This window comes from Choloepus didactylus, chromosome 16 (assembly GCF_015220235.1).
Source record: "Choloepus didactylus isolate mChoDid1 chromosome 16, mChoDid1.pri, whole genome shotgun sequence".
Classification (NCBI taxonomy): domain Eukaryota; kingdom Metazoa; phylum Chordata; class Mammalia; order Pilosa; family Megalonychidae; genus Choloepus; species Choloepus didactylus.
This window is the reverse complement of record NC_051322.1, coordinates 43,502,063-43,529,787: the sequence shown is the minus strand read 5'-3', so window position 1 is coordinate 43,529,787 and position 27,725 is coordinate 43,502,063. Positions and strand designations below refer to the sequence as shown.

The following is a 27,725-nucleotide window of genomic DNA, read 5'->3' as shown; positions in this document are numbered from 1 at the left end:
TTACATTTAACATTTAGGTCTATTATCCATTTTGAGTTAAGTTTTTTTGAAAGGTTTAAGGTCTGTGTCTAGATTTTATTTTTTGCATATGTTCCAGCACCATTTGTTAAAATGACTATTCTTTTACATTGAATGGCCCTTGTAATATTTATGTGGGTATATTTCTGGTCTTTTGAGTCTGTTCCATTGCTCTATTTATTTGTTCTTTTGCCAGTATCACACTATCTTGATCACTTTAGCTTTATAATAAATCTGAAGTCAGGTTGTGTCAGTCCTCTCACTTTGTTCTTTTTCAGTATTGTGTTGGTTTTTCAGGGTCTTTTGCCTTTCCATATGAACTTTAAAATCAGTTTGCCAATATCCATAAAAGAACTTGCTTAGATTTTGATTGAGATTGCATTATCTCTGTTAAGTTGGGAAGAACTGACATCTTAATAATATCAAGTCCTCATATCTATAAACATGGACTATCTTTCCATTGGATTTAGAACTTCTTGATTTCTTTCTTCAGAGTTTTATAGCTTTCCTCATATAGCTCTTTTACATGTTTTGTTAGATTTACATTTATTTTTTGGATGCTAATGTAAATTATCTTGTTTTTTTTATTTCAAATTGCAATTGATTGTCACTGGTTTATATGAAAGCAATTGACTTTTGTAATGTTGTTTCCTGAAACCTTGCTATCATCACTTATTAGTTCTAGGAGGGTTTTTTTTTTTTTTTAATTTGTCCTTTGGGATTTCTATATAGAGAATCATATCATCTGTGAATGAAGAGTCTTCCTTCCCCAATCTGTATACCTTTATTTTCTTTTCTTGTCCTATTACATTAGCTAGGACTTCCAGTACAATGTTGAATAGTAGTGGTGAGAGGGAGTATCCTTGTTCCCGATGTAAGAAGCAAAGCATCTATTTTCTCACCATTAAGTATGATGCTGGCTGTGGTGTGTATTTGTTTGTTTTCTAGATGTTCTTTATCAAGTTGAGGATATTTCCCTCTGTTCCTAGTTTGCAGAGTTTTTATGATGAGCAGATGTTGGATTTTGTCAAATGCTTTTTCTGTATTTATTGGTATGAGCGTGTATTTTTTTCTTCTTTAACCTGTTGATGGGATGAGTTACATTAATTGATTTTTGAATGTTGAACCAGCAGCCTTGCATACCTGGAATAAATCCCACTTGGACATGGCATAGAATTGTTTTCATTTTGTTGGATTTGATTTGCTAATATTTTGTGGAGGCTTTGTGCATCTATGTTAATGAGAGATAGTGATCTATAACTTTCCTTTCTTGTAATGTCTTTGTCTGCTTTTGGTATTAACATAATGCTGGACTGATAAAATGAATTAGGAAGTGTTTCTTCTGCTTTTGTTTTCTGGAGGAGATTGTAGAGAATTAGTGTTATTTGTTTAAATGTTTGGTGGAATATACCAGTGAAGTGGTCTGGACATGGTACTTTCTGTTATTAATTGTTGACTTAATCTCTTCCATGGATATAAGATTGTTCAGATTATCTCTTTTCCTTGTGTGAGTTTTGGTAGATTGTTCCTTTCAAGAGTTTTGTCCATTTTATCCAAGTTATCAAATTTGTGGACATATGGTTGTTCATATTTCTTTTTTTTTTTTGTCTTCATTTTATTGAGATATATTCACATACCACGCAGTCATACATAACAAATCGTACATTCGATTGTTCACAGTACCATTACATAGTTGTATATTCATCACCTAAATCAATCCCTGACACCTTCATTAGTGTTCATATTTCTTTATTATCCATTTAATGTCTGTGGGATCAATAGTGAAGGTTCCTTTTTCATTTATGATATTAGTAATTTGTGTCTTCTCTCTCTCTCTCTCTCTCTCTCTCTCTCTCTGTGTGTGTGTGTGTGTGTCTGTCTGTTTGTCTGTCTGTCTGTCTCTCTTTCTTGGTTAACCTGGTTAGAAGTTTATGTTTCTTTTTTTAAAATCTTTTCGAGGTACTGGCTTTTGATTTCATTGATTTTTCTGTATTGTTTTCTTCTTTTCAGTTTCACTGATTTCTGCTCTAATTTTTATTAATTCTTTTCATTTATTTACTTTGGATTTTATTTGCTCTTCTTTTTATAGTTTCCTAAGGTAGAAGTTCAGATTATTGATTTTAGATCTTTCTTTTTTTCTAAAATATACATTCAGTGCTCTAAATTTCCCTTTACTGATTTTTCTGCATCCCATAAATATTGATGTTGCATTTTCATTGTCTTTTAATTATTTACTTTTAAGAGCTAATTAGCATGCTGTTTTTGATAGCTCTGGGCTTAAAGTGTATGTATAACTTTTGGATATGGAACCCTACTTATGGTGGAAGAAACTACACAAATTCTTGGAACATAATTCTTAGCATTAGTTTTTAGTAGACAGAGTGCTTCCTCCATAGCAGGAAGAATTGAAGATACTCATTAGTGTTTTTTTTTTTGTTGTTGTTGTGTTGTCTCCTGTCTTTTTATCTTACTTCCCACTTCTGAATTCCCATGAGTTAAAGGATAAATTCAAAGAGAAATCAGAAAGTATTTTGAATTTAATGAAAATGAAAATGAAAACACAACTTATCACAATTACTTTGATGGCAGCTAAAGCAGTATTTTAGGGTGAAATTTTATCATTGAAAACCTACATTATAAAAGAAGAAAGGGCTCAAGTCAATAACCTCAGCCTTTTCCCTAAGAAACTAAAAAAAGAAAAACAAATGAAACCTGAAGTTAGCAGAAGAAAGACTACAATAAAGATCAGGGTGGTAATCAATGAACTAGAAAACAGGAAAATGTTAAGAGAAGATCAAGTCAACCTGGTTCTTGGAAAAGATCCATAAAATTGATAAAACCCTATCCATGTTGATTAGGTAAAACAAGAGATAAGACAAATGATCAAATCAGAAATGAGAGAGGTAACATCTCTACAGATTCTATGGATATTCAAAGAATAATAGGGGATTATTATGAAGAACTTTTTGCATGTATATGTGATGACCTACATGAAAGGGATAAATTTCTTGAAAGACAGAAACAACCAAGCTTACTCAAGAAGAAATAGATAACCTGAATTGTTCTAAATCTATTAAATAAATTAAATTTGTAGTTAAAAACCTTCCCACAAAGAAAATTTCAGGCCCAGGTGGCTTCACTGATGAATGCTACAAAACATTTATGGAAGAAACAATGCCAGTCTTTGTTATTAGTCCCCAAGATCACACTGTGTTGGGTATCCCGTATCCCCATAACCAACGGACAGGGTTGGTGATTTGCTAGAAGGACTTAAGAGGATTCAGAAATCATCATATTCATGGCTACAGGTTTTCACAGCAAAAGGCTACAAAGCAAAATCAGCTTTGGTCCACTGGGCAAAGTATGGAGGAAGCCAGATGTAAGATTTCAAGAGTTTTTGCCCAGTGGAATTGCACAGGATGCACTTATTTCATCCAGCAACAAATTGTAGCAATATGTTCAGTGTGCTAAGTACCAGGAAAACTTGCTGGAGCCTAAGAGTCTGGGCTTTTTACTGGGTGTCAGTTACACAGTGCCTGTATGACCAGTTGCATTTACCAGAACTCCAGTTACCCAGTAGGAAGGCAGGTGTTCACTGTAAATAACATTATTTACACTAACTGTCTAGACAGACTGGCATTGACTCAAGCAAGCAACACACTCTTGGAACATTCCAGAACTCAATTCCCAGGAGCCAGGTAAGGGCCAGTCAGAAAAACAGGCCCTTCTGGGAATGTGCAAGATTTGAGCAAGTCAAGCCTGCTGAGTTAACTTTTTCCTGTACACAGTCCGACACAAACTTTTTTTGAAAATTGAAGAGGAGTGCGTATTTCCCATCTCGTTACCAACATTACCCTGATACCAAAACATGGCAAAGAAACTACAGACTTCATAACATAGATGCAAAAAATCTCAACAAAAGATTTGCAAATCAAATCTAACAATTTCTAAAATTTACAATATGTCATGACCAAGGGGAGGTTTTACAGAATGCAACATTGGTTTAACATTCAAAAATCAATCAGGGTGTGCCAGTTTGAATATATATTGTGTCCCCCAAATGCCATTGTCTTTGTTGTAATCTTGTGTGGGCAGACGTTATCAGTTTTGATTAGATTACTTTGAGTGTTTCTTTGGAATGCACCCCACCCAGCTGTGGTTGATGACTGATTGGATATTTTCGTGGAGGCGTGGCCCCACCCATTTGGTGTGGGCCTTGATCCGTGGAGCTATATAAATGAGCTGACAAGCAGAAGGAACTCAGTGCAGCTGTGAGTGATGTTTTGAAGAGGAGCAGCAGCCAAGAGGGACACTTTGAAGAAAGCACAGGGGCTGCAGATGAGAGACAGTTTGAAGATGGCCATTGAAAGCAGACTCGTGCTCTGGAGAAGCTGAAAGAGGACAGGTATCCCAAGTGCAACTAAGATTGACATTTTTGAGGAACTGCAGCCCAGAGAGGAACGTCGTTGGAGAAAGCCATTTTGAAACCAGAACTTTGGAGCAGATGCCAGCCATGTGCCTTCCCAGCGAACAGAGGTTTTCTGGACACCATTGGCCATCCTCCATTGAAGGTACCCAAAAGCTGTTGTGTTAACTTGGACACTTTATGGCCTTAAGACTGTAACTGTGTAACCAAATAAACCCCCTTTTATAAAAGCCAATCCGTCTCTGGTGTTTTGCATTCTGGCAGCATTAGCAAACTAGAACACAGGGTAATTCATCATGTTAACTACCACCACAACAAAAAAATATGATTATTCTAATAGATGAGAAAAAAAAAATGAGAAAATCCGACACCCATTCTTTATAAATGTCTCTGCAAACTAGAAATAGAAGAGAATTTCCTCAACCTGATGTAGGCATTTATGAAAAAATTAACAGTCATACTTAAATGGGGAGACTATGCTTTCCCCCTAAGATCAGGAACAAGGCTGAAAGTTGGAAGTAGATCTCCACATCATCATTTTGAATTGACCAATTACTATTTTCACATATGTGTAGAACTTTAATAGTTCAGTGCAACAAATTTTTTGGTGGTACTCTTTTATTATCCCTATGGTTTTTTCCTATTCTTTTGTTTATTTTATTTTATTTCGTATTTAAATGGCAATTATGGAAGATGAGATAAGGAATAAGGAATATATTAGGAACTATTGAGTAATTTTTGGTTTTTGCTTCATAAACTCTTTGAAAGAAATTAATTTCTTTTTGGTTTAAGTTTTTTCTGAGTACATATAACCAAAATTATGAAATGGCCATTTCGTAATTCTCAGGTTATTTAATTTAAGAGGAAAAGTAGAGCAAGATTGAAATAGTGATAGGTTGTAGTGTTATAAATAATTGTGAACCATGTATAATATTTATTGTATTTAGTTTCAAAATGCTTAATTTTTTTTTCTTGTAGATATTGGTTCCCTGAAGAGGCGGGGACTCAGGACAAGGCTCAGGTAGTTTTTTTGGAAAAGATAAATAATTTTTGGATGTGTTCAGTTTTACTTGCCTGTGAGTCTTTTAGAAGATATCCTTTTACCATGGAGGTAAATGGAAATTTGCCTTTAACACTCAAGTGAAAAGTCAGAGTTGGATATATGGTTATCAGCAAAAGTAAAGTGAGAATAATGTTAGTTGATAAAATCTCTCTTATTTAATATGTAGACAGACATTTAGCAAATATTTTTTGAGTGCCAGCTATGTACCAGACACTGTCTTATGCAGTGGAAATACAGTAAGAATGAAATATTAAGAATCATAGTCTCCTCCTTCTGAAGCATTTAATCTGTATCGAGGAAACAATCAAGTAAAGATATTTGCAATACAGTATGATAAGTCCTATGACGCATATTTGCAGAGTAAGATTTCAAGACCAGAACAGTGAGGCTAACTATGTGGAAATAAAGAAAGAGCCGAGTCTTAAAACACAAATGAATTAACCATAGAAGACGAGAAAGTTAATGCAAGGCAAGAGGAAAAGCATGTGCAGTAGCGCCATGAGCATGGCATTTTCAAAGAACAGTATTCACAGGTACTTCCTACATAGCACCTTTCACACAGTTTTACAATTTTATCGTAACAAACAATAAATTTCGTGTTACAAAACGGTGACATTCTTCTTTGTAACATCTATACCTTGCCCAGCATTTAACACATAACATATACTTAGCAAATGTTGAGAGAATGACCACAATATGATAAATGGTACACTCTTCTGTTGCATAAGCTGTTGTGGGAATTGATAGGGATGGAAAACACTATGTAAAAAGTAGTAGTCTTTAAGTAGAGACTTGAAAGATGAACAGGAAGTTATGCCAGCAAGTGAAGAGTAAAAAAGGGAACATTCTGGACAGAGGAACATATCTCAACATATCGAGATTTAGAGAGCATAGAGCAGCACGGTTTAATATGGTTACCACTAGCTACATGTGATTATTTAAATTTTAATTAATTAAAATTAAATAAAATAAAAAACTATGTTAGCCACACTAGCCACATTTTAAGTGGCCACTTACCCACATGTGGCTAGTAGCTACAATATCAGACAATGTGGCTATGAATTATTTACATCATCACAGAAAATTCTATTGGACAGTGCTGTCATAATGTGTTTAAGGAACTTCAGGAGTTTGATTTGATGAGAGTGTAAGTTGCAAGGGTCATGGAAGTTGTGAGGACAAGGTGGAGTGAACTGATGCTGGAAGGGTAAGCTTAGTCATTGAGTATGTTGAATGGCAAAGGTGTTTGGGCTTACCCTGTGGGATATCAGGTGCAGTGGAGGGGAGGATATTTGGTTTTGATTAATGAAGGTGGTGACTGGCAAGTTTATCTGAATTGTGTTTTAAAAGAATCTGGCAGCAAGATTAAAGGTAGATTGAGAAGGTGAAATTAGGGATCAGAAGCTCCCTTTATAGTCAATGAGGAAGACATGGTCCAGATGAGAGAGATATGAGGACTGAGATAAATGAAAGACAATGAGAATAGAAAGGAAGAGACAGATTTGAAACCTCTTTAAAGGTAGAATTGGTAAGATGATGATTTGTGTTGGGAGCTAACCAAATCTGAGATGATTCTCTGATTTCTGGATTGGGCATATAGATAAATGGGACTGCATATATATGGTGAGAAAGCAGGTTTTGAAAAGAGGAAAAGATTTTAATTTTGGCCACATTAAGTGTGAAGATAAATTCAATTTAATCAAGTTAAGTGTCTGGAGTTCAGGATAAAACTCAGAACCAGATATGTACTTTTGGGGGTCATGAGAATAGATTGACTTTTGAAGCTTTGAGTTTGGTTGAGATTGCCCAGGGAAAACATGAAATGAGATAAGAGCCAAGAACAGACTCCAACATTTATTGGGTGTAGAAAGATAGTGCTTTAGACTGAGAATGAGAGGGAGTGGCTAGAATAAAAGGAAGAACAGTTTGAGTAGTGTCAAAGCTGAACGGGGATAGCATTTTAAGGAGGGATATTGCTCCAGGGAAGTCATGTAAGAGAACCATAAAGCATATATTGGATTTATTGGACAGGAAGTCATTGGGGACCTTTAAGAACAGCAGTGTGCTGAATCACCATGAGAATTCACACCTTCAACTGGAGGTGAGTTTGTAAAGGGCCATTGGGAATACCAGAACTGATAAGGTCTTTGGGCATATAAGTTACTCTTGCTTTATTTGTAAGATGATAATATACCATATTGTTTTTATTATTATAAAGTTTAAGTGAGAGGATAAAAGGGTAAGTATTTTGTAAACTAAAACTTTTTACAAGTTTACAGAATTATAATTCCTTTTAGGTTAAATCTGTATTTAAAATGAGGAGTAGGAAGAAAAAAATTCCAGGTAAACACAAAAGACATAAAGACATATCTTGGTAGAAGACTAGTGGGTCTAAGAGACCATTGGAATTACAAGCAAGAACAGTGAAGTTATGAGTTAAGAAAGAGGAAGAGCTGGTCTGAGTGAGGAAAAAAAAATAGAATATTGAAGTTTTGCAGATCAATGACCAAATACCTTCTTTCTGGGCAAGTCTAGAACACACTAAACAAGTTTGGAGCCATCCTTTCTCAAAATACTGTGCTAACAGACCACTTCCCCTTAGATATGTTCAAATTACTTACACTAGTTACATTTTAGTCTTCTTGAAATAAGATTTGTTCGTATCAGTTTCTCACAAATGATTTCTTTGTAGCAGTTAGTTTTGCAGGTAGTATCATTCATTTCATCTAGTTTTCTTCTCCTCTCTTTTCTCCACTTCTTGCCTTCACTTTTCTTCTTTCAGTAGTATTGTCAAATTTTTTCTTTTCTTCTTATTCTTATTGTTTTCATTGTTGTCTGAAATCTTCAACTTCTGTAGCTTTTGAGTGCAGGTCTCCTGGGTGTGGGGTTTCCTAGGCATTTTCAGTTTCAGTTTACTTTAAAGTGAGCTCCTTGCTCAAGAGGTTTGGTTTCCCGGATGCCGGATGATTGGGTGAAGGACAGCTGATCTGGGAAATGGAAAATTATTAGCAGCCTAACCAAGATTAATTTGAAATTCTTATTTTCATGTACCTGGCTATCATATCTTCCTTGGCCTCTAGACTTGGAATTTCTGACAGCAGATGACAACACTAGGCATCTTTGTATTATTCCTTCCTCTCCTTCTATCTTTCTCACCTTTCACCTCAAAAGGCACGTGTGTGTGTGGCTGTAGTTGCATAGTTATGTGAAGACCAAATCCTGCTTCATGTTCCCCTATGTCAAAGCATACCTTGGCTCTTCTTTGCATCTTTACCAAAGTTAATTTTGTTCAGATGCTCTGGATGAAATCATTTACTCAAATGTAACATTTTAAATTTGTTTCTTTTCCAGAAGGTTGGGCTGAAAGGTAGGAAAGGGGCTTGCTCTTTGGCTGTGCTTAAAAGAGTGAAATCTCAGCTGAAACAATTTACTTTATCTGTCCACCCCCCACCCCACCCCCCCACACCCTATATTAATAATAGCTTAAAAAATACATCAGTCAAATGGGGGAGAATAGACAGCTCTGTTATAAGAGAATTTCCAATAGCGTATATGGATAACTCCCCCTTTCAGGAGGTGAAGTTTAATTCCCATCCTCCACTCCTGAGGTTGGGCTTGACTTACTCACACCCAAATCAAAGAGTACAGAAAGGGGAAAACAATAATCTTAAAGTGGAGAAACCTGGCAAACACTACCTTAACCAAGTGATCAAGGTTAACATCACCAGTGCTGTCTTGTGGATATCACCTCTGTGGCATTCTTTTCAAAAACCCATAACTCTGGTCTAAGTATGAGAAAACATCAGACAAACTCGAATTGAGAGACATTCTCCCAAAAAACCTGACAAGTACTTCTCAAAATTATCAAGACTGAAGAACAAAGAAAGACTGAGAAACTGTCACATCCTAGAAGAGACTAAGGAGACATGATAAATAAATGCAATGTGGTACACTGGATTGAATTCTGGGACAGAAAAAGGACATTAATACAAAAACAGTTGAAATCCAAATAAAGTCTGGAGTTTAGTTAATAGTAATGTAACAATGTTAGTTTCTTAGCTGTGACAGTTTTAACATGTTAATGTAAGATGTTAACAATAGGGAAGACTGTGTGAGGGTTATATAGGAACCCTCTGTACTATCTTTGCATCTTTTCTGTAAGTTTAAAATTATTCCAAAACAAAAAGCTTATTAAAATAAATTAATTAATAACAACACTCTGGCAAAACTGTTGCCTGCCTAGAAAATGTGCCTACTCAGGATTTGCTGCAGCCCCTGGGAGGACGGTGCCCATAACTCTCTAAGATGAGCTCCGCAGAACATCTGCTCATAGTTTGAACAGCTCCCAGAAAGACGGGTTGAGGGGACAGTTGGAAAAAAAAAAAAAAGAAAATGTGCCTACTGTGAGCAGCAACAATTTTGAAACAGTTATAACCTTTTCCTTGATATGACTGTCTTCACTGTGCTTTAAGGGAGAGATAGGAAAGAAGTGATTCCTAATGGTAGTGTCCTTGCAAGAACAAGTATTTGTAATTCAACACAAAAATAAAGACAAATAGTACAGTTAAAAGTCTGGATTTTCTGTTGCCTGAAAGTATTTATCTAATTTAGAAGGAATTTGTAAACTGTACTAAAATTCACTGCCAATCCTAGTAGTGATATAGGAAGTTTCTGTTCTCCATTATTTAAGTGTTATTTTCTACTCTAGGGACACATAGAAGGCAGGATGTGTTTGTCTGTAAGGTGGTGGTGGTGGTGGTGGAGTGTAAATTGTCATTGTTTGTGGATCCCTAATGGAATGGAGACAAAAGTTGCTTGACTCTTGAAAACAAAGAAGAATGGTATAGTGATCAAGAGAATGGATTCTGGCACCACACTACTGAGATTGGAAAACTTATTCCACATCTTCTATCTGTGTGATCCTGAGTAATTTGTATAACCTTTTTGTATCTCAGTTTTTTCATCTGTAAAATGAGCTATTAATTGTACCTCACTGGGTTATTGTGACACTTAGAACAGTGTGTGATATGTAATAAGATTTCAGTAAATGTTAATTATATATGTTGTTTTTATTGTTTGGAATTATCAAGAGTCTCATAAATGTGGATATTGTTGCTATTGTGATATGCAACAATATAACTCTTATCTTCTGGCTTGCATGGTTTCTGAAAAGGAGCATACTGTAGTTCTTATCTTTGTTCTTCTGTTTGTAATATCCCACCTGCTCCCCCTGCCCCCCAACCTGTATCTTCAAGATTTTTCTTTTTCTTTGGTTTCCAGAAATTTGACTATGATGTGTTTAGGGGTGTGTGTGTGTGTGTGTGTGTGTGTGTGTGTGTGTGTGTGTGTGTGTGTGTGTGTGTGTGTGTGTGTGTGTGTGTGTGTGTGTGTGTTTATACTGCTTGGAGTTCTTTTAACTTCTTTGGTCTGTGGGTTGTTGACTTTCATTTATTTTGCAAAAATTTCAACCATTATCTCTTCAGATATTCCTTCTTCCTCCATCTCTCTCGTCTGCTTCTAGGGTTCCAATTATATGTATTTGATATGATCCCACAGATCTGGGATTCCCTGTTCTTTTTTTCCTTGTGTTTTATTTTGGATAATTTCTGCTGCCTTATTTCCAAGTTTTTTGATTATTTGTTGTGTTGTATCCAGACTGCTGGTGAGGCTATTAAAGGAATTAATGTATTATATTCTTGTCATTTCAGACATTTCCATTTGATTATATACGTATATATAGTTTTCCTTTGCTGAAAGCATCCATCTGTGCATGTGTTGATCTTTTTCACTAAATCTTTTTACATAAGTATTTTAAAGTTTCTGTCTGCTAATTTCAACGTCTGGGCCATTACTGGGTCTGGTTTTGTTGACTACTTTATCTATTGAATATTGGGTTTTCTTTTTCTTGCTATTCTGTTTCATATTTTTTAAAATTTGATACCTGACATTGTATCTGGTAGAAGCTTGTGAAAAAGAGCCCTTGAGTGAGAATATATTCTTCATATGAATGATGCTCCCAGAGATTTCTATACTGTCATACTAGTCCCCATTTGGCCTTTGTGAATTTGTTTAAAATTTCAGCTCTTTTCTTCTTACCTGCCTTTAGGATGGCTACCTCTTCGTCTGTGCTCTGAAAGACTTTGAATGCCCTGTTTCTCCTTAGAGAGGTTTTTGTCACCCCTTGGAATTCATTTCACCTAGTTGCCTTGTGACTTTAACTCTCTGGATTCAAAAAAATTACATTTTGCAAATTATTTGTCTTTGTCTCATTGTTAGTATGGGAGCAATATTCTCTTGAGATGCTTTACACTTTAAAAAGCAGGGTGGAATTATAATCATGATAAATCTTTGATAGATGAATTATGTAATTCTAAGTAAAAGCACTTCACATTTATAGAGTTATCTTTTCTAAGTTTGAATCTAGTAGTAGTTTTGTTAAAATAATAGTAGCAGTGCTGAAATGGATGAATGGGAACATATTCTTTAATATGCATTTTGAATACTACAAAGAGATGTTATAAAGTGTGCTGTTGTAATAGGTTAGTTGTATACCAAGATGCTTTGATTCTGTAGTACTAAAATAATGGACCTCCTATCATGCGTCTGGTTACAAAATTCACTTCATATATTATTATTATCCCATTGATTAAGTGCTATAAAAGTGCAGTGGCCACTAAATTTTGCCTTAGTTTCTTTTTCTATTTTAAATGTAAGATAGATAAAGGCATTTAAAGTGAATCTGAACATTAAGATACAGCATAATTCTGTTAACAGTTCCACATAATTTCATAGCAATTTGTAAAACTTATAAGGAGTAAAGTAAAAAAATCTTTGTTTCCAAGCTCAGGGCTCTACACTTTTCCACAGTTACCAAGTTTTGGTACTTACTGGCTTTCTATTTGCCATTCAGTAGATTCCTCCACTGTTTGCACATATTTCAAAAGTAGGGAAGTCACTGAGGCTGTCACCTTTGATTTCTCTTATTTTAATGAATATCAGTCCAGTGAAAACATGAACAAACAAATGGGTGAAGGCCTCAAACAATAACTATTTTAGCTAGCATTTAGATTTATAAGGGCAGTTCTAGGCATCCTGACTTTTTCCTTTGCAAATAGTTAGAGGACTTCTAGTTCTAGTTTGACCTCATTGGAGGTAGCTTAACTCTGTAAGTATTTGAAGATTTTTTTGTGAAAGACTAATTTTTTTGCTAGCTTTTATTTTAAACCAAATGAGGTGGTCAGTAATGTAGTGTGCTGTTCTTTGTTTACCAAGCTTAGTAGCTATTTTCTTAATTAATTTTAGTTTTGTTTTAACATTTAACAGTTTACTTATACTTTTTTATATTGTCCATAAGAATGTTTTTGCTCTATCAGAATTCCACTTTGCATATTATATTACACAAAGTATGATGTATAATTTAACAAAATCATTTATGAAAGATTTAAACCACATGTACTTAAACGTAATCCCCCTTTCTCTACTTTCTATCTGTGATTCTACCTATTATATCAATTTGTTTATATTTTCAAGGGAAAGTAGAGGGAGAAAAAATATGTAGGATGAGCAAAATAAGTTAGTTTTTATTGAAAGTACGCTTATAATGCTCTTATTGTCTTTATGATACAGAGTATGTTAAATATCTCAATGACCATAAACGTCTCCTGTAATCAGTCCTTAGATTTGTGTTAGAAAAAGTTCGAGATTTTATTCAAATATTTCTGTAACTGATATTTGTTGTTATTACCTAAAGCCCTGAAAGAGAAATGAAATTCAACAGTAAAAGTGACAAAGTAGTTCCATAGCTAATATTCAGAAGCATTTGCTTTCATGTAAAAAACAAGGAAACAACACCTAGAATCTCTGTATTATGTTCTGCTCCTTTTGCTTGAAGAATTACTAGAAGATGAAAACTTGTTGTGGTATTGGAACTGTTTCAAATTCTACTTTTTAATGAGTGTATAGAAATGAAAGTATGTTTGTCCTTGGATTTTTCAGCACCCCAGTGTATACGTTTTAATTTTGTTCTAGGTGTTTTTCATGCCATTTTTAATGATCTTTTTACCTTCAGAAGAAAGACAAACTTCTAGACTTCACCTAATGGTGAACTCGGTCAGAAATTGAGGGTACTAGAGTAAGAAAAGATGTTTATGATTTAGTGTGGAGATGAGGAGAAAGGATAAATTGTATATCTTCTCTTTTTTCATCTTTGCAAGATTTTCCTAGTTTCCGTGCCTTAATCATTTGGATTTTTTAAAGAAACTCAGCAACATTTATAAATGGGCTCATATTTCATTCTTTACAACACCAACTGTATATATTTGAAAATCAGTAGTACATGTATATATAAAGTACATTATTTTTTCACTCTATAGGCAGTAATGTTTGGTGGGCATATATCCCTTACTAGAACTCAGTGCTGTCCGTAGTCAAGAGGCCTCGAGTCAAGAAGTACTGATCCGGCGTATATTGCATAAAGACCCAACATTGGAAGATCCATCAGGCCCAGGCAATGCAAAAATGTAGGGCAAACTCTTGGAAGCCACATAGCCACATCTAATCAATAGTTCCCCTGGGCCTGGCCACACTCTTCCCTCCTTTTTTCTTTTATATCAATCATTTAGATTTGTTATAGCTTTTCCACCATTATCCTTCTCTCACACGAGTTTCAAACATTTCTGCCCACAAATAAGGGATCTTTCTTCCTATCTCTACCAAAAATCAGATAGAAACATGCTAACAAATTCAAAAGTTCCTATTATTTAGCCTTGTAGAAAGCCTCGAGAACTCTCAAATATTCAAAATCTGTTTTCCTGCCAATTGATTATTATTTCCTACAATAGATTCTTCACTGCTTTGTTTGTACCTGGGTTAAGTGACTCAGAACAGATGGACTTTTGCCACTTCCCCATGGGAATCATTCCCTAATGTACTCAGCTGTTTATTAGAAAACAGTCTTATCTTTGTAGTAGTTGCTAAGAAGATGTATATAATACTTAGTACTGTAGGAGCTTGCAATTTTTTAAAAAATAAATTATTTTACCTTATGGGATAGGAAGATGAATACTGTTGTGTTCCTTTGATGAATAAAAAAATTGAAGCACAGAAATGCCAAATGATGTGGACAAGAAATACAAAAAGGACCAAATGAGGACATTCCCTTTTTATTCTTATTCAAATGGACATAAATAAAATTTGGTTGATCCATGTCAATGAGAAATGTTCTGTTAACATATTTCTTAATTCATGCCTCATTATTTTTCTTTTCCCAGTGCCAGAGGTGTCATAAAATATTTTACATTGCATGTGTTTTAGAAATTTTGAGCGGAGGGTAGCCTGTGTGGAAGAACAAAATAGCAAAATTACTATTCTCTATTCTTTTTTTTCTCCTTTGTCCCCCCTTCATCTTATAGCAACAGTGAGGTAACAGCTAGGAAAATAGAAACAAAACAGATAAATGAAAAAAAAAGGATACTTTTGTTTCCTGAGTTAGGTGAATATTTGGAATTCAAGATAGTTAGGATTTAATTCCTGGGGACTTGGGAAAGTTAACGTTTCACATATTGCACCCAGCATTTACTATTTCGTTTTGAGAAAATGGTTGCTTTAATGATGTATGTTTTTAAAATTCTGAAACATGAAAGAGAGTAGGATAAACAACTTTTAGCCTTTAGTATTTAGTGTGAAGAGTGTCAGTGTTATGTTTCCCCATTTTTCAAAAGTTAACAGTATATTTTGGATGTATTACATTAACATTTGTAATTAATGTTACAAATCATTTGTGATTAATAAATCTGCAGTTTTTATACAACCTACAATCCTTTAGACACTCTATTTGAGTAACTTTTTTGAGAGAGTTGTTTTAATAGGTGCTCTACCCTATCCCCTTCTTTCCGCAGACACGCCCTTCAAGACATTATAAAGATGGAGGGCATACAAAACAGTTTTATGTGTACTGGCAGTCCATATTCTTCTAAGAGATTATGTGGTTACCACAGAGATTAAGATTGAGTTATATTTAAAGAGTAAGCGCAGCTTTTCTTATATTGCCATGGCGTATGCTTTTCCTTTCCCCACACTTCTTCCTTGTTACCTTTAAACTCATTAATTTATTAAATTAGTAAACAAATTTCCTTCAAAGAAAAAATTAATCTCACAAAGATGGTAACATAAAAACACAGACTACAAGAAACAAACAAAAGGGATAGCAAGAATAGGTAGGAAATGATAGTTTAAATCAGTTTCCAAATGCTTGTGTTTTAAAATGGTTAAGAGTTGCTGGATTTAACTTTTATTTTGATACCAGAAGTTGCCTTGAGAAGAGACTTTCTCTTTCCTTAAATGGCTTTTTTGTAACCCCAATCTCACCCTAATCATATTTGCTTGCATTCAGCCCATAGATAAGGGTTTAATGAGCATTGTCCCATTTTCAAAGGAAAATAGATAATAGACCAAAAATGTATTTCTATAAATTTCCTATAACTTTTCTCTTGACTTTTACTGTCTCTCCTTCATCCCTCTTTTGCCTTCTGCTTTCCCTTGTGTTGTGTCACCTAATTGTAATTTTTTTTTATTCTGTGTTTTTATATTACCCCCCCAGTAAGAGTAATTTTTACTCTTTGAAGAAAAATTATTTTTTAATTTAATTAAGCATGAACATTTAAAGGAAACAAGAAGCTTGGGGAAGGAAAATCATATTTCATGGCAATGGGATAAAATAAGGTCCATGATAAATATGTGCTTTTATTTAAATCTTGGTCCAAGTTGATTCTCAAAAGGTTAATCACTCTTAAAACCAGACAGTCACAACGATCTTAGAGATAACCTCCTTGCCTGCAACCAAGCAGTTCTTACCCTTCAGTTCTTCAATCCATTTCTCATGGAAACCCCAGGAATGTTACAGCCATAGTCTTTAGTTCTCAGCTAGGATAGAGCAGTGGCTGGCAAACTACATCCCACAGGCCAAATCCAGGCTATTGCCTGTTTTTGTAAGTTAAGTTTTACTGGAGCACAGGCACACTTATTTGGTTACATATTGTCGATGCTTACTTTTGCACACAATGGCAGAATTGGATAATTGTGGGAGACCATATGGCCTACCAAACGCAACATACTTACTGTCTGGTCTTTTACAGAAAAAGTTTGCCAAAGTTTGGATGGAAATCATCCATTCAAAATGAGATCTCTAAATCCAAACAGGTCCCCTTTTGTGTCTTCATCTCTATCTGTATGTTTTTAGTACCTAGTTTTGTTTTACCTGTCTTGCTGATTCTGATCTTTAATACTTGTGTCTAACATTCGTTTGTGTTGTTAGAACATTTTAATTCAAGATTTTGTATTATTTCTGAGGAAAGCAAAAGTATCATCATACTCCCAGTGAAGTAAGAAGCACATTTTTAATTTTGTTTTATTTTTGCACTTTTGTTTGTTCTTAGCTATTATTGATCATTGTGTTTACCTGAGCATAATCACTTTTCCTCCTCACTGCCGTTTCCTTTATGCTACTCTCCTCCCTTTTCCTCCTCCTCCTTTTACCCAGACCTGAAGTCACTTAATAAAAGCAGCAAATTTGGAACTGCTTTGGTTTGAGTCTTTCAGTGCTTATCTTAAGGAACAAGGGCATTTTCCATTCTCTTGTTAAAAGCTGCTCAAACAGTGCTAACTTAACTTCTGAGACCCATATGGTTAGTTAGTTGGAGATACTGGTTTTTGTTTGGTTTGGGATCATGTTAGTTTTTGTTTTTGTTGTTACTGTCGTATGTTTTTAAAGCAGGTTCATCTTTCCTTAGGATTCAAGCACTTAGTACATCACCAGGTACAATGTACACAGTGGGTTTGTAAGAAGCAGATCAGGTAGGGGAAGGGAGGGTATTCTCCTCAGTGCTTTGCAGGTCCTTGTCCTAATGAAACAGCCAGACTAATCTGTGTCAAGTGTATACTTTGTGTGTGCACATCAGGAGGTTAGGGGATATAGCTTGAGAGAACAGGGGTGATTTTATGAGAGAATTCCTGGGTACCTGGCATTTTAAATTGTATGATAATGTGCATGTATTAATGCAAGATATAAGGGTTTTCAATGAAACTCTGATAAATAGTCCTACAATGAGTCTTACAAAGGTACCATTATTAAACCTTTTCTTCTATGGGTTTTAATTCATTGTTCCAGGATACTTAGTTTGGTGCCTTTATATGCAATTAGAGAAGAAAACATTAAATCTCTGTAGCTTTTATTTTTATGTTTATTTAATGAAATATGTCTTAGGCATGTGAGGTGAGTGAGTGTCTGGGGTTTTATTGCACTTATGTCTGCTGTTTTTCATATATATATGAAAAATACATACTGTATATATAAAACTCCACCCTTTTAAGAATTAATATTTGGTCATATTTAATCAATTTTACCCCAGATGTCTTTCAAAAGAGAAATATTTCAATGTTTTTCACCTGCTGTTTTCCAACCAGATTGTATTCTAACAAGGATAGAAAGATGGACAAAATAGCAATTTTTAAAAGAGCCCATTCCAGTTAATTCATTATAACAAGTTATGACTTTGATGGGGGCAGGAAAGCTAGGAATTACAAGATGGGCAGAAATGCAATCTGGATGTTTGAAATAGTATTACAGACCAGTGCTTCTCACCAGTGCTCCTCAGACTTTAAAGTACACATCAGTCGCCTGAGTAGCTTGATAATATGCAGACTTTGACTCACATCTGGTGTGGGATCCAGAATTTTGCATTTCTTACAAACTTGCAGATAATACTGATGCTGCGGTTCATGGACACACTTTTAGACTTCCTGTCTGACACTAAATTTTTCTTTATTTACGGTAGATTGAGAATGCGGAAAGGTTAAACCCAGTGTAGACAAATTGCTAATGTTGATGTGTACTTTGACAAGGAAGGTGTGTAATTTACAAAGCTTGCTACTTTTCTGTACAGCACAAAGCATCGTAAGTGAAGGATTGTGATCTTCTAAAGGTTTTATGGTGATTCCTCTTTTATCTGAATGTAATACTAATATTTTTCAGAAAATTGGAAAACCTATAAAAAATGGCAGTCATCATTGGTGAAAACAGCTCCTTGGCCTGTTTGTATTTTGTCTTGAACCCTATTCTCTCTCCTTAATGGATTGCTTATTTTTCTTACACAACTTTTTGGCCAATTCAGATTTTGAATGACATCGAAACAAAATATAATCATCCTGACTTTTTTCTGAGCCAGTTGAACCTTTACTCACCTGAGACTTCTGAAAAGACCTTGGTTATCAAATTAGAGCAGGGACACAAACTATTTAGTATGAGTAATAGCTTGTTTGGGAAAAGTAGCAGTTTTTACTCTGTGTATGTGTGTATGTGTGTGTTTGTATGTGTGTGTCTGTATGTATTTTTCGCCCTCCTAAATTCTAATAAAGGTTTATGACTGAGGAGAGAGCCTTTCTGAAGGGAGATGGAAAAAGTCATTAACACTCTCATGGAAATAAATGCATAAAATACATTTTTTAAAGTCATAAAATTTTAGATATTAATAATTATTCCTGCTCTATACATAAATATAGCAAAGACATTTAAATTTTACTATTTAAAATTATTCTGCTATAATATAGCGTATGTGTTTCTAAAAAATCAATGCCCAATGCAAAGTCCTGCCCCCCAAAATAGCCACATGGCTTATGGAACAAATGAATTTAGGGGCACAACACTCAAAAACTTCATCAGTACAATACAAATAAAAGATAGGAACATAATAAAAATGGTAGCATATAGCTTTACACATATTAAGTGATTAGGAAGTACATAAATATTCCAGTAATTATAGCAGTTTACTTTGAAAAAGCCCAAGGTGGAAGCTTGGCCCAAGCTTGTGGAAGTAGACATTAAAAAGGGTTGTAGCTTGGTGGAAGGCTAGTTAGCTGAAATCCAGTCAAAGTTGTAACATGAGATGTGGATGGGTGTGGCTCATCACGCATAGTGAAATGAGGTAGCTGGTAGATGTTTGAGGCATATATGTGTGTGCTTGCATATTTAGCGTATTCCTACTTGGCTTGGGTCAGCTACATGCACCTAGTGCCTCTCGTAGGTGAAATTTGTTATGCTCAAATTATATCTGAATTATAGATTTCATTGGAAAAATTTGTGTTTTCAAAGCAAGAATTTGGCAGAATTGACTTTATATGAAATATCCCACTTTATTGGAGAAATGGATTTTTATTTTATTGCAATTCAGTTCAGTGGACACCAGGGGGCGTGGTAGGCTCACATTTTGTAGCATCACCGACCAGTAAGAGCTTTTCTTAGTTTTTGCGGCTGCACATATGGTAGATTATTACCATTTATGGTTACAGTTATAAGCAATTTGATAGAAAATAACAGCTAAATTATGCAGTATTACTTTTATTTGTTTTAATTTGCAATCTAAATATATTTTTAAAATAATGAGAACACACACACACAAAAAAAAAACCAGAATAATTTTTAGTGGTAGAAGTAACCCTTACTGTGGCTTAGTCTTGTGTTTCAGTTTTAATCGATCTCCTGTGTATATTAGAAATTGGAGCATATTGCTAAGAGATTGTGTCTGTTTTCTGGGAAGTGAATGTATTTAACTAAATTATTAGGACTCCAATTTATTAAAGGGGAGGTTTAGCTGGCAATTAGATTGACAAATATGTAAATTTAAAAAATTCTCTAACATTTTCTAGAGGTATAATAGTCTACAAATTTGACTCTAGGAAGTAATCCCAGAAATGATGCCAGAGCAGATTTACTTTCCTGAGCCTTGCCAGGACTTGGTACAGTGCTGCATGGACTACTCATTGTGTACAGACATTGTGACCCATTGGCATCTTTACATAAAATCCTTTTGTTTGAACTGAAGGAGCAATCAATGTGCCAGGGCAAAGAATCTGGAGAGTGCCTGCCTTGTCTGTTTAGGGCTGCTTGAGTGTCGGATAATCAGTACCTACCCTTGGTATGAAGGTCATTGTAGTCCAATTTTGGATACATATCTATTATTAAAAGCATAGATTTGTCTTGAGTAAAGGAACTAAAATTTTGCCTGTATTATTTATGTAAATCTATAACTAATTTTCATTGTTCAGCCTTCCTTAGATATTTCCTTGGTTTGTTCAGCATTAATATCTGCTGATGCCCATCTGGTGATCTGCATAACTTGAAATACAGTCTGTTATTGTATATAGTCTATATATTTCAGAGCCATTACCTGAACTAGAGAGAAGATACAGATAAACTCCTTGAACATTGAAAATATAAATCCAGTAAAGTAGTATAGAGTAGTCTGTATTATCTGTCATGTCAGTGATTTTGGCCATTTTTGGAACCTTAATATTTTTCATAGCTTTCAAGTCATTTTTAGACAGTTATTTCACAAATCGCATAGATGGAACTAGAATACAATTCATTTGGGTATTAAGAAATTGAATTTTAAAGTTATATTACTATAATCTTAATGATGCCAACTGAGGAAAAAGAAGAAATTTTACTTTCCTTTGAAGGCTTATGGGAAGGAGCCAAAAGCTATTGAGATCATGAGAATATAGAATAATTTATGGGCCAGTGTCTGAGTGATATAGAAGAGAATGAAATCACGAGCACAGGTAGAAAAGTTTGTTTTAGAAAATGCTCATTCACTTATTCACTCATTCATTTGTTTATTCATTCATTCAACATTTATTGTGTAGCAAGACCTGAGGGATTAACTTGTTGAGATGGGAGTTGTGAGGAAGTTAGGGATATTTAACAAGTTTACGTTTATTCATCTGCCTTTTCAGTGAAATAGGGTGTACTTTAAAAAAAAAAAGAAGTGAATTTTTTGCTTCCAGAGGCAACTTGCTTTAGTTGTTACTCCCTAGTTAATCCATTAGCGACATCAGAAAATATAATTTTTATTTCAGCTATCAAACACAACTTAAAAAAACTCAAGAAGAAAAGGAAAGTCTATTGTATTTACCCATATTTGCACTTTTTCTGTTCTTCCTTCCTTCCTTCCTGATTTTGAGATTGAATCATTTCTCCCACAAAAGGCATGTTCAGGTCCCAGTCCCTGGTTCTATGAGTATGAAACCATTTAGTTAAGGTGGTGGGCCTTAATCCAGTATGGCTGAAGTCCTTATACACAAAGGAAATTGGACACAGAAGAGAGAAAGCTACATGAATCAAGAAGTCCGTGGAACCTAGAAGAGTAGGAATAGGACAATACCAAGTTCATTGCCATGTGTCTAGAAAGTCCGGAGCACAAGGATCTCTGGTAGGCAGTGCCAGAAACACCACAGTCTGCAGGAAGAAAACATCGTCTTGCTTACACCTTGATTTTGGCCTTCTCCTAGACTTAAAAACAAGACACACATTGTTTAAACCAGCCCATTGTAAGGTATTTGTTTTAGCAGCAGGGAAATTAAGATACTGATATTCCAAGATTCCTTCCTTTATCATTTCCCCGTGTTTAAAGAATTTCCTTTAGCCATTCTTTAGAATAGGTCTTCTGGCAATAAATTCTTAGTTGCCCTTCATCTAAGAATGTTTTGATTTCCCTTTCATTTCTGAAGTATTTTTTATTAGATATAGAATTCTGGGTTGACAGTTTTTTTCTTTCATCAGTGGAAAAAGGTTGCACCATTTCCTTTTGACATCCATGTTTTCTGATGAGAAATCCACTATCATTCAAATTGCTTTTCCTCTTTACATAAGGTGCCACTTCTCTGTCACTGTTTTCAAGATTTTTCTTGTCTTTAGTTTTCAGAAGTTTGTTCATGTGTTTTAGTGGATTGCTTTGAGTTAACCCTGTTTGGGGTTTGCTTGGCTTCTTGAGTCTGTAGATTTATGTCTCTTGCCAAATTTGGGAAATTTTCACCCATTATATCTGAGAATACTTTTCTAGCCCTACCCTCTTTCTACATCTCCTTCTGTGGCTCTGACGACACAAATGTTGGCTCTTTGGTTATAGTCCCACAAGTCTCTGAGACTCCTCTCCCCGCCACTCGCCTCTTTTATTTTTTTAAATTCTCTGTTTTTCAGATTGGGTAATTCCTATTGTTCTGTCTTCAGGTTCACTGATTCTTTCCCACATCCTTGCCATTCTTTTCTTGAGCCCATTCAGGAAACTTTTTATTTTGGTTATTGTGTTTTTTCAGTTCTAAAATTTCAATTCAATTCTTCTTTATGTCTTCTATTTCTTTGCGAAGACTTCTGTTTTTCCATTTGTTTCAACTGTGTTCATAATTGCTTGTTAAGGCATTTTTTTTTTACTTTTTTTTTTTATTTTTTAAATTCAGTTATTTTGAAATACATTCACACACCATACAATCATCCATGGTATACAATCCACTGTCCACAGTATGATACATAGTTATGCGTCCATCGCCACAATGTATCTCTGAACATTTTCCTTACATCAGAAAGAACCAGAACAAGAATAAAAAATAAAAGTGAAAAAAGAACACCCAAATCATCCCCCCATCCCACCCCATTTATCCTTTAGTTTTTATCCCCATTTTTCTACTCATCCATACACTAGCTAAAGGGGGTGTGATCCACAAGGTCTTCACAATCACACTTTCACCCCTTGTAATCTACATTATTATATAATTATCTTCAGGAGTCCAGACTGCTGGGTTGGAGTTTGGTAGTTTCAGGTATTTACTTCTAGCTATTCCAATACACTAAAACCTAAGAGGTGTTATCTATATAGTGCATAAGAATGTCCACCAGAGTGACCTCTCGACTCCATTTGAAATCTCTCAGCCACTGAAACTATTTCGTCTCATTTTGCATCCCCCTTTTGGTCAAGAAGATACTCTCAGTCCCACGATGCTGGGTCCACATTCATCCCCGGGAGTCATATTCTGCGTTGCCAGGGAGATTTACACCCCTGGGAGTTGGGTCCCACGTAGCGGGGAGGGCAACGAGTTCACCTATTGAGATGGCTCAGAGAGAGAGAGGGCCACATCTGAGCAACAAAGAGGTACTCAGGGGGAGACTCTTAGGCACAATTACATGCAAGTTTAGAAGTAATGAGCTTCATAAGGGCAAGTCCCTTGATCGAGGGCTCAGTACATCAAACCGCCCGTCCCAAAGTTGGTGACAACATCAACACCAGTCCAGGTGAGGATGTCCAACACATCCGCACCTTCCCCCAGATCCTTGGGGCTGGGGGGGGGGGGCTGTAAATATATTTTTTATTATCTGCCCAAATTACTCTGGGATGTGTCACTATTTCGTGAAAGCATTTTATAATGGCTGCTTTAAATCCTTGTCAGATAATTCCAACATCTGTGTCATCTTTGTGTTGGTATCTGCTGATTGTATTTTCTCATTCAAGTTGACAAATGATTTTCAGTTGTATCCTTGACATTTTATCTTCTTTTTTTTGTCAATGAAGTTTTTATTGTTTTAGCTGATATGTTTTTCTTAGTCTTTTCTTTTTGTTTCTGTTGTTTTCATTTACTTCCTGTCTTTTTGTTTACAAGACTATTTTCTTGTTTGAATTCTCTCCAGTGTTTTTAATGTTATACATGTTCTTCATTATCATCAGTGATTGTTGGGGAATGCATCATATCCCCCACAAAAGGCATGTTCATGTTCCAACCCCTGGTCTGGTAGGTGTGAACCCATTTGTAAAAGGGACCTTTGAAGATGCTATTAGCTATGCTGTGCCCAAACCAAATGAGGGTGGGCCTTAATCCAATAAGGCTAAAGGCCTCATAAGCAAAAGAAAATTGGACCTGGAAGGAAGAGCCACGAGTTGCTGCCAGACGCTGGAAGTCAATGGATTCAGGAAGAAAGAGAAGACGTCACCAAGTGCATTGCCATGTAACAGAAAAGCCAAGGAACCTGAAAGATTGCTTGCCAGCCAGAAGTTACCAACAGACCCTGGGAGAAAGCCATTCTTCTAGTGTCTGAAACCATGACCCATAAGTTCCTGTTGTTAAACCAACCCATTGAATGGTATTTGTTTCAGCACCTAGGAAACTGAAACAGTAATGAACTTGAACTTTTCAAAAGGATTCTTTGCGCTGAATTACTTTTCTTCTTTTTTTTCAGTTAATAGTACTGTCCCAATGGTAATTTCTTTTCCTTTTTTTTTTTTCTTTTTTAGAGAATTTGGGGCTTACAGAACAATCGTGCATAAAATTCAGGATTCCCATACACCATCCCAACATCAACACATCTTACTGGTGTGGAATATTTGTTTCAATTGATGATAGCACATTTTTAAGTTGTACTATTAACTAAAGTCCATGGTTTAACTAAGGGTTTACTGTTTGCATAGTGTAGTTCCATGGGTTACTTTTAATTTTATTACTATATATACAATCTAACATTTATCCTTTTAATCATATTTAGATATATATTTCAGTGCTGTTAATTGCATTCACAATGTTGTGCTACCATCACCACAATCCATTACCAAAATATTGACATCATTCCAAATAGGAACCCTGTATATTTTAAGGCTTAACTTCCTGTTTGCTATCCCTGTCCCATCCCATGGTAACCTATATTCTAGATTCTGACTCTGTGAGTTTGCTTATTCTAATTGTTTCAAATCACTGAGAGAGATCATACAATATTTCTTTTGTGCCTGGCTTATTTCACTCAACAGGATGGCTTCAAGGCTCATCCATGTTGCTGCATGTATCAGGACTTCATTCCTTTTTATGGCTGAATAATATTCCATTGTATGTATATATTGACATTTTATCTTATTTAAGTTATCTCTTTTAGCAGACCTCCTTTGACATTGCACCAGTGGGGGAAGGGGGAATCCTACCTCACTACTACCACACAAGCAGGGAGAGATATCTCATTAAAGTTAGGTAAGAGTGGAAACCCCCATGAGCCCTCTACTTATATCACAGTGGCAGGGAAGTTGGAAGGGTGTCATTACCTCCAGGTGGGAATTAAAATCCTGTTGCCCCCACCCACACCCCCAGCTTTCTCTGATACCACACAGTTGGGCCAGAGTAGAAGTCTAGTCTCCTCACTCAGCCTTTGTTGATGGAAGTGAGGGTGAGGTTCCATTTTACTCCATGGTGTTTGTCTGAAGTAAGGCAATTATTGTCTAAAAGCTTTCTGCCTTGCTGGGCTTCCCTTTCCTTTTCTTTGTCTAGAGAGAGCAGCACCTCTTGTCTTCTATTTTTTGTTTTGTCTGTGCTTATTGGCATTTCCTGGTTGCCAGCTTCTCCACCACCCAGCATGGGGTATGTGAGGCAAAAACAAAACTAGGCAACTTACCACTGTGTTGTTCTATGGGTTCTAGGTCCTTAGCCAGTCTTCTTTCTTTTCTTCACCTTTCAAAGTCTTATATTTGCTTTATACATGATGGAAAAGGTTTTTTAGCTATATTTAATGGGAGGAATAGAGAGAAGTGTGTTTACTCCATCTTGTCTGGAATTGAACTTCCATGGTACTTATTTTACTTTTATTTAATTTTTTTTTCTGGCTACTAATATTGTCTTAATTTTCTAACACATCTTGGTGTATTTACCTTAGTCCAAATGAGAACATTTTCCTTCCTCCTAATGCAGAAACAGATGAATTGACTTAGCTGAGACTTGCTTTTCAAGAAAAGTCACCACTAGACAGACACTAAATATGGTAGTTTTCTGCCTCCTCCTAGAATTGCTTAAAGTATTTGAAACAGTAGAAGAAAAATATAGGACAAAAATCATTGGCATTAACTATTCTGTTACTTTTGAATTACTTTTGAATTTTATAATAGGTCCTATTCTCTATTATTAAGCATTTATGGGGAAGACCTAGGCCTCAAATGTTGTTCTTTTAAATGTTGCCTCTTATTTTATTTAGTAGTAAATAGTTTTAAAATATTAAGACAAAACTTAGCTCCTTGATTTTAATGATACTGTAAAATTTTTCTCTCCCAAATGTTTTATGTATTCTTCTATAATGTTCCTTGACTGGAGGGTCAGGCAAAAGATCTGGTTCTTTACCAGTTTCTTTATTATCACTCTGCTAAACCATCCACATAAGCTAAATTATATTAGGAACCAGTGAAGTGAAATTGTTCATAAAATGCTTTATTACCTTCAGTCTTTGCAGCATTTGCTGAATTCAGACAATAAATTTCCAGATAGAAGTTACTTAATTTTTGTCTGAGCAATAATTTACACTTGTGAGCAGTAGCTTCAGTCATTTTAAAGATGCAAAAAATGAGATATCCCTACTACTTTTTCCGATTTAACCTTAAAGTATTAGATGTTATTCCATTCAAGAAGAACCCTCCTTTTCACTCTACCTATGAGTGCTTTTCTGTGAAATATGTTTGATTTTCACTTAGAATTATTATTACTGGTTCATGCTTTCATACTGCATTAAAAAGTATATGCAACTCTGATGAAAGTGCTGTTCCCCAAGGCCACAACAAATGGTCTGGCAGTCTTTAATCTGAAAGTAGAAGATAGAAAATCTGATAGATTACTTTTCTCGTTGACTCTTGCTCCTCTATTACTTTTCAAGTCCTACAGGTAATATTTACCAATTGGTATTACTTCAGTAGTCAACCACAATAGAAATTATACTGCTCTTAATTTCTAGAGTATTGCTAACTTTGAAAGAAGAAGATGGGTTTTTTCTCATCTTATATTTCATTTTCTATGTGCTTCTTTTTAAAAGAAAAACAGTTGACCAAAAGAGGCAGAAGAAAACCATACTCCATGTTTTAAAGGGAGGAAGCAAAGGAGTCCAATAACGTGTTACACTTCAATACAAAGGAGGATGGTGGGCCTCCTTACACTGATATGAAAAAATGATGATATGTACACTATGGTCCAAGCACCAGTAACATCAGCATCACTCCAAAGCTCATTAGAAATGCAAAGTCTTCAGCCCCACCTCAAACCTACTGAATCAGGAATCTCTTTTCTAGTAAGATCCAGGGGTGATTTCTATGCATATTACATATTAAGGAACACTGTCAAGTAGTTCTAGGACTCTACTTCAAATCCCAGCTTAGTGGCAGGGTAACCTTGGGTAAGTTGTTAACCATTCTGTGTTGCAAATTTATTATCTTTAAAATGAGAATAACAATAGTATCTTATCTTTTTCCTCCTTTTTAATGAGAATTAAATAAAGCAATACATTTAAAGCACTTAGAAGTGTCCCAGTCCTGCCCTCAAATTGAGGTTATACTGGGTCATCCTCAGATACTCTAGTATGGTGTTATGTGGTAATAGTGGATGATACCT

The 27,725-nt window shown here is 35.3% G+C and overlaps 1 protein-coding gene across 3 annotated transcripts in view; it reads left to right on the top strand.

The window, feature by feature from the left end:
* The window catches only part of KIAA1328 (KIAA1328 ortholog), a 355,769-nt gene that overhangs the window by 78,359 nt on the left and 249,685 nt on the right, over window positions 1–27,725 (top strand). For 2 of the 3 annotated variants that reach the window (XM_037806405.1, XM_037806406.1), the window contains exons 2-3: window positions 5,423–5,465; window positions 7,539–7,608. The exons of the other annotated variant lie outside the window; for it this stretch is intronic. In XM_037806405.1, coding sequence (XP_037662333.1) covers window positions 5,423–5,465; window positions 7,539–7,608 — 113 coding nt within the window. The remainder of the gene's footprint in view (window positions 1–5,422; window positions 5,466–7,538; window positions 7,609–27,725) is intronic. 3 annotated transcript variants of the gene reach the window in all.